Source organism: Lathyrus oleraceus, chromosome 4 (assembly GCF_024323335.1).
Source record: "Lathyrus oleraceus cultivar Zhongwan6 chromosome 4, CAAS_Psat_ZW6_1.0, whole genome shotgun sequence".
NCBI lineage: Eukaryota > Viridiplantae > Streptophyta > Magnoliopsida > Fabales > Fabaceae > Lathyrus > Lathyrus oleraceus.
In genome coordinates, this window is record NC_066582.1 from 494,401,447 (window position 1) to 494,409,689 (window position 8,243).

Sequence of the window (8,243 nt, forward strand, 5' to 3'; positions counted from 1 at the left end):
ATACTTCTCAAAAACTCATTTTTGATAGTTTAAGAACTTTGAGTTGACTCATGCCTTGAAGCGGTCGATTCATTCATGCATATCCCATTTTGTGTAACTCTCGGGTCTGAACAGGTCGAGTGATAGGTCGAGTCAATCTTAGAAAAACAAAATGAATCGACTCATCCACCTGTTGTGTCGACTCATTACCTGTTTCATTTTGAACCATGTTGCCACGGGTCTGAACAGGTCGAGTCATAGGTCGACTCATCCCCTATTTGAGTCGACTCATCGCCTATTTGAAAAAGCTTGAAAATGGAAACTGAGAAAAGTCTAATGAGATAGAGAAAATGTTATGAAAATTAGATACAAATTGCTTACATATTATAAAAGACAATATTTTTGAAGAATCCTTAGAAAATATTCCCTAATCATAACATAACCCCACAAAGAATAAAAGACAAGAAGTTCTATTTTTTTGATTTTTTAACACCTTTTAAAACATAAAATCACCATAGAAACAAAATTCAATGTAACAAAAGAAGATAAACCAAGAAAAATATTATGACTTTTCTTACAAAGTTTTCTAAGGCATACAAATGAAAACCCCTTCTCCTACATGGAACATAATAAGGTATAATTAGTGAAAGTGTTGTCCGTGCCTCAACCGTTAGCAACCGTTATCGTAAAGTCATTTCTCTTTCCAAAATAACATTTTATTACAAAGGTTTAGTTGCGTTAGAAACGATACAGTAACTGAATTCATATGCATGCACAACATAATCACTTATTTTTCAACAACAAAACTCATTAGAATGCATCTTGCAGGTAGTTACGTGCACATGTCAATTCAGAGGTACAATCTCATATGGTTGAACAATATGAATCAAATCCACTACAATTCTAGACAAGTTTTTCAATACCCCCATTACTGACACAGTAATTTAACACAATTCGAAATCCATGCTACTTAAAATTGTAAGCAAATAAAATTATTTAGAACATTAATACTCTCTTACATGCTTTCATCATAAAATCAGATTAAGTTTTTTAAACATTACTAAATTGTAGATTCGAATATACCTCGATAAACTCATCTAAAGCTATATATCCTATATCTTCTTCAAGCATCATCTGCAACCAAAACATCATTAGGTGTCAGCAAACATATTAAACTCAAGAACTGTCACCGTATTTGACTTTTTAGCAAACGTTTTATATTAGTGATGCAAGAAATTGAGTGAAGCACTACAAACAACGTACAAACAACATTGAGTGAAGCAGAGATTGTTGAGAAACATTGAGTGAAGCAGATGTCGACAAAAAACAAAATGAAACCGAGTAACCAAAAGATTCACACCCAAAACAGAAGATAAAACGAAGCATTAGGGCATAGAAATCTGCAAAATACACATGAATATGCACAAGAACCAGATGAACATGAAAATGAAATTTCACCACGACAAGAACACAACCATTTAATAGATGTAGTTACCTCAAACAAAATGGTACAATTTAGTGCAATTAGTATTTGATAAGAAGGGTATTTTAGGGAGTTCATTAGCATCTTCTAACCTTAGTTAGATAGTTGAAGTCTACACGCTAGGAAAGTAAAGGGACACAGAAAGTTGTTATGATGGTGTTGGAAATAAATCTTTTTTTGTGTTTAAGAAAAATGTGTGGGAATATTTGAGGCTTGAATAGAAATTTGATAGGTAGGATAATTATTTATGGAAGAGAGAACTTTATATTTTTGCTTGAATCAAAAGTGTTGGATTACATCTGTATTTATAGTACTCTAAGGAGAACTCTAGACACACTAATTCTAGAGAGTTCTCAACTCTAAATATTCAAAGAGTATTCTAGAAAATATTACAATCTTAAGAAATATCTAGATACTCTAAATACTACAAGACTTTTCTTGAAACATTACCCAATATAAACTAAGCCCAAATAACTAAGTACAAAATCAAATAATAAAATTAGGCCCAAATCAAGTTTAATATTTCAACATCTCCCCTTAAACTTGATTTGTGACTCCAAGCATATTCCTTAGCTTCACGAAAGTTTCCAATTTTAGTGGCTTGGTGAAAATGTCGGCAGCTTGATCTCTAGACATCACATACTTCAACTTCACCTTCTTCTTCTTGATGCATTCTCTTATGAAGTGGTAACGAGTGTCGATGTGCTTACTTCTTTCATGAAATACAGGATTCTTTGCCAATTTTAATTCTTTCAACAAATTCCTTAGCCAAACTGCATGACAAACACATGATGTGACAGCAACATACTCAGTTTCACAAGTTTATAGTGTGACGATAGGTTGCTTCTTTGACATCCAAGTGAAAGCAATATCTCCCATGAAGAACACAAAACCAATAGTGTTTCTTCTATCATCCAAGTCTCCACTCCAATCACTATTACTATAGCCAATAATCTCATAATTATTAGAAGAGTAATAGTGCAAGCCAAAGTTTGTTGTACCTTTGATGTATCGAATGATTCTTTTTGCCGCCTTGAAGTGAGTTGTTGTTGGAGCTTCCAGTTACGACTCCTACAACATAGAGAATATCCGGCCTTGTACTTGTCAAGTAACACAGATTTCCAACCGAACTTTTGTAAAGAGTTAGATCAACAAACTCTTCATTTTCATGCTTACTCAACTTGCTTCCACATTCCATCGGGGTGCCAACTGGATTGGCATCATCCATCTTGAACTTCTTAAGGACTTCTTTGGCATAACCTTCTTGAGTGATAAAAATTCTTTTGTCTTCTTACTTTACTTTGATGCCGAGATAATATGCCATGAGCCCCATATCTGTCATCTCAAATTCATTTGACATGTCTTTCTTGAACTCTTCGATCATGCTTAAATTGTTCCCTGTGAAGATCAAGTCATCAACATATAAGCACACAATCAAAATATCTCCACTTTGCGCTTTAATATAGAGTGCATGCTCATATGGGCACTTGATGAAGTTCTTGTCTTGAAAGTACTTGTCGATTCGAATATTCCAAGCTCTCGGTGCTTGCTTGAGTCCGTACAATGCCTTCTTCAACTTAAAGACCCTTTCTTCTTGCCCTTTTACTTCATAGCCTTGTGGTTGCTCGATATAAACTTCTTTTTCGAGAAAATCATTCAAGAAGGCCGACTTCACATCCATTTGATAGATCTTCCATTCATTTTGGGCTGCCAAAGAAATGACCAGTGTAATAGTTTCAAGACGAGCAACGGGGGCAAGTACCTCATCATAGTCAATTACTTGTCTTTGACTATATCCTTTCGCCACCAATCTTGCTTTGTATCTCTCCACGTCTCCTTTTGCATTCTTCTTCTCCTTGTACACCCATCTTACTCTGATTGCTTCGTGTCCTTGTGGAAGTGTAGTAAGTTCTCATGTATCATTCTTCGTGATTGACTTGATTTCTTCTTCCATGGCGTCTCTCCACTTTACGTTTTCAACTGCTTCTTGATAGCTTAGAGGCTCGCAATTACCCAAAAGGCAAAAAACCATTTATGTTTTCGGTTACCTCATAAAGCTCTTAAATACTCCTTAGTCGTGGTGTCCTCTCACTTGAGCTTGTTTGATCCAACCTTGCTGTCGGTGAGGCCGATGGTGTAATATTTTCTTCTATCATTGGTTGTTCCATTTCGTCTTCTTCTTCAAAGTAAGGAAGAAAATCGTACCTGTCTTCTTGAAGACTCCAATCCTAACAATCTTCTTCTTCGAACTCCACGTCACGACTTATGATAATCTTTCCACTATTTGGATTATAGAGTTTGTACCCTTTGGAGCTTGAGTCGTAACCCACAAATACATACTTCTCACTTTTATCATCGAGCTTTGTTCTCCTTTCATCAGGAATGTGAGTATAGGCAATGCTTCCAACCACTTTGAGGTGAGAGATCCCAAGCTTCCTTCCACTCCATGCTTCTTGTGGTGTCTTCTCATGCACGCTTCTTGTTGGGGAACGATTTGTCAGATAAACCGCACATGCCACTGCTTCGGCCCAAAACTCTCTCAGCATCTTCTTGCTCTTAAGCATGTTTCTCACCATGTTAAGTATGGTCCGATTCTTTCTCTCTGCTACTCCATTTTGTTGTGGTGATCTTGGCACTGTTAGTGGGCGGCGGATTCCATGGTCTTCACAATATTTTTGGAACTCATTTGAAATGAACTCTCCTCCTCGGTCAGATCTCATAGCCTTAATGGAAATACCACTTTCTTTCTCCACAAGGGCTTTGAAATTCTTAAAGTTTTCAAACACTTCTGACTTCTCCTTCAAGAAATAAACCCATGTTTTTCTAGAATAATCATCAATAAAGAGGAGAAAGTATTTACTCTTACCAAAAGAGTTTGGATTGATTGGTCCACAAACATCAGTGTGTATGAGCTCTAGCAGTTTTGTCGCTCTTGACGTTGATTCCTTTGGAAAGCTTTTCCGGAATTGCTTCCCAACTAGACATCTTTCACATAGTTGGTCTGGGTGGTTTATATTAGGCAAGCCTCTCACCATTTCCTTCTTTGACAAACATTTTAGACTATCGAAGTTGAGATGTCCGAATCGTAGATGCCATAGCCACGAAGAGTCGGTATAGCAAGTCTTGAGACACTTTGCAACATCATTTTGAATGTTTAAGAGGAACATTCTATTATTTGACATAGGCACCTTAGCAATCAAGTTATGTCTACAATCTCTTAAGAAAAAACTATGTTCTTTCAAGTGGATGTCATAGCCTTTCTCTAATAATTGTCCCAAGCTCAAAATATTATTCTTCATGTTAGGAACATAATAGACATTGGATATGAATTGATGACTCCCATTCTTTAAGCGTATAAGAATTTTACCTTTGCCTTTGACCGGTATCTTTGAGTCATCTCCAAATGAGACATTGCCAGTTGTCGCTTCATTGATCTCTACGAACATGCTTCGATCGCCACACATGTGATTGCTTGCGCCGGTGTCGAGGTACCATTTGTTTCTTTTCTCTTCAACTTGGTTTTGGCACGCGAGCAACAAAGTTTCTTCTTCTCTGCCTTTTTCTTCTACAAAGTTAGCTTTCTCCATAACTTTCTTCGAGAATCTACACTCAGATGCATAGTGACCGATCTTGTTGCAGTTGAAGCACTTGATTTGTGATTTGTCACACCTCGGGCACGAATTTCCTCTTCCACAACCTCTTGTTGCTTGTGGATTCCAACTTCTTTCTCCATTGTTAGAGTAGTTGTTGTAACTGCCTCTTCCTTCTCCTCCATGTCCTCGTCCACGCCCACGATCTTGGCCACGACCTCGTCCTCTTTGGCTCTTGTGATTCGCATAATTTGCTTCCTTTATGTTGAGTTGTAGTAGTTGCTCCATAGCCTCCTTTTGTTTAATTTTTCTCTTTTGTTTTTCTTCGTATGCTTGTAAGGAACCCATGGGTTGCTCAATAGTCATGGTCTTTAAATCCTTGTTTTCTTCAATGTTGGTAACAATGAAGTCAAAACTTGAATTTAAAGTGCGAAGTATTTTCTCCCTGACTTTTACCTCATCAACATCTTCGCCATTTCTTTTAAGTTGATTGACTACGGCCAATACTCGAGAAAAATAATCAGAAATTGACTCGGACTCTTCCATAAACAAAAGTTCAAAATCACCTCTAAGAGTTTGAAGACGAATCTTTTTCACCTGTTCCACTCCTTTGTTGCAAGTTTGAAGTTTGTCCCATGCTTCTTTGGCCGTCGTTGCGTTGGAGATCTTCTCAAATGTATCTTTATCCACCGATTGATAAATGAGGAAGATAGCTTTCTTGTCTCTCTTTCTTGACTCCCTCAATGTCTCCTTTACACCTTGGCTTAACGAGGCTTCATCTTGCTCATTGAAGCCTTTCTCAACGATATCCCACACATCTTGAGCTCCTAGTAGCGCCTTCATCTTGATACTTCAATTGTTATAGTTGTTCTTTGTGAGCATCGACATTTGAAAATGGAAGCCTCCATTCGCCATTTTTTTAGGACCTTGAAGCTCTGATACCATTTTGTTGGAAATAAACCTTTTTTGTGTTTAAGAAAAATGTGTGGGAATATTTGAGGCTTGAATAGAAACTTGGTAGGTAGGAGAATTATTTATGGAAGAGAGAACTTTATATTTTTGCTTGATTCAAAAGTGTTGGATTACATCTCTATTTATAGTACTCTAAGGAGAACTCCAGGCACACTAATTCTAGAGAGTTCTGAACTCTAGATATTCAAAGAGTATTCTAGAAAATATTACAATCTTAAGAAATATCTAGATATTCTAAATACTACAAGACTTTTCTAGAAACATTACCCAATATAAACTAAGCCCAAATAACTAAGTCCAAAATCAAATAATAAAATTAGACTCAAATTAAATTTAATATTTCAATAGATGGTTGGTTGGTTATACTAGAAATATAGACACAAGAAAAGGTGAGGCGTAGGGGATAATGGAAAGTTTTTATGAAGGTGGGTCTTCGTCTCTCACAGATTTGACAAGTGGAAGGGTGACAAGAGAGCGTGATCAAGATATCATCTTTGTTTGAGTTTAAAGAAAATATGAGTTGCGGCCAAGAAGTAACAAGATGAAGAAAAGGGAAATGCACTCTATTCAGATTCTTTTCTTGTTAACTCTTTCGCCTTTAATTTGTGTTAGTAGTAGTCATCATTTTGTGCTTGTTCATGGAGCATACCATGGTGCATGGTGTTGGTATAAGGTTGCAACTATGCTTCAATCAGCTGGTCATAATGTTACAACCGTTGAATTGGCTGCTTCTGGTATCAATCCAATACAGGTTCAAGATTTTCATTCAATTTCAACATATTATGAACCTTTGATCATATTTATGGAATCTCTTCCTCCAAAAGAGAAGGTGATAATCGTTGGTCATAGTATTGGAGGAGTGTCTGAATCTGTTGCTATGGAAAAATTTCCACACAAAATTTCAGTTGCAGTTTTTGTTACTGCTTATGTGCTAAGTCAAAATCTGACATACCCTACTATTATTCAAGAGGTACTCTACAAAACTCACATTTTATTTTTCCCACTCAAAACTATATTAAATCAGTTAGTATCTTGCAGGAAGCTAGAAGGATCACTAATTTAATGGACCTAAAGTTTTTCTTTTTTGATGGACCTGACAAACCTGCAACTGCTAGATTTGTTGGACCCAAATTCCTTGCAACCAAGATGTATCAATTATCACCACCTGAGGTATATATATATAAACATTTTCAGATGAATTTCAGTAACATTATTTAGTTTTTAATGAATGTAACTCCAAGTTAAAATGTGTAGGATTTGACCCTTGCATTGTCCCTGGTGAGACCTGATAGAATTTATAATGATGTTGAATTATTGAAGAAGGAAACAGCAGTTACCAATCATAGAAATGGAAGAGTACCTAAGATATTTATCATCAGTAAAAGTGATAATTTAATAAGAGAGGATTTTCAAAAGTGGATAATTGAGAGAAGTGGTCCATATGCTGAGGTGAAAGTGATTAAGGATTCTGATCACATGGTCATGTTCTCTAAACCAAAGGAGCTTAGTTCTATCCTTCTAAAGATTGCACAGAAATACTAATCTTTAAACAATTATGTGTATGGTTTGGGATTATATTTCTATTATGAATTATGATTGTGAATTCCATTGAATAAGAAAAATTGGAGTGTCCTCCTCTTGTATGCTATATTAAGAATTATGTTTTTTTTTCTACTAGACTATATGGATTGAATCATATTATGATATTATATTAAGTATTATATTTTTCTTCAATTTGCTTAATCCTATAATTTGTTCAAAATTTGGTGAGCCATCCAATGCATATATCTATAAGACTTTTCAAATTTCAACTCAGACATTGTATGACCCAACTTCCTTACTATTATTCATCATTTTCAAAACTTTATTTTACTCAATGTTCTTGAATCCAATGATAATAGTTATAGTTTCAATTATTTTCTATAGTGTCTACTATGCTATACTCTGGTATGATCTCTTCATTAAATAAATTACATAAATACGGATTTCATATATTATTTTTTTCTGAACCAAAACATTACAATCTTTATATCTAATGCACTTGATCTAAATCTCTCGTCTTTCTTTTTATTTTCTTAGCAAGTTTATATATATTATTTTCTTTCTCATTGGTTCCTTAGAATCTGTATAAATCGTCAAAAATTTGAGTTTTTACTTCATTCACCGCATTCTTGATCTTTTTATATATTTTCTTTTTATGATTTTCCTTTATGGTTTTT

The 8,243-nt window shown here is 35.3% G+C and overlaps 1 protein-coding gene across 1 annotated transcript; it reads left to right on the forward strand.

Annotated features, from left to right (window-relative positions):
- The first annotated feature begins 6,429 nt into the window (after positions 1-6,429).
- Positions 6,430-7,672, forward strand: LOC127076685 (methyl jasmonate esterase 1). Its single transcript, XM_051018400.1, has 3 exons — positions 6,430-6,994; positions 7,063-7,194; positions 7,279-7,672. Exons 1-3 carry the CDS (start codon positions 6,566-6,568, stop codon positions 7,564-7,566), a joined length of 849 nt encoding a protein of 282 aa, XP_050874357.1. The 5' UTR covers positions 6,430-6,565; the 3' UTR covers positions 7,567-7,672.
- The last annotated feature ends 571 nt before the right edge of the window (positions 7,673-8,243 follow it).

Coding starts and splice junctions, on each gene's coding strand:
- LOC127076685 (XM_051018400.1), top strand. CDS start 6,566: ATGAAGAAAAGGGAAATGCACTCTATTCAGATTCTTTTCTTGTTAACT. Junction 6,995..7,062: donor ACCCTACTATTATTCAAGAG/GTACTCTACAAA, acceptor AGTATCTTGCAG/GAAGCTAGAAGGATCACTAA. Junction 7,195..7,278: donor ATCAATTATCACCACCTGAG/GTATATATATAT, acceptor TAAAATGTGTAG/GATTTGACCCTTGCATTGTC.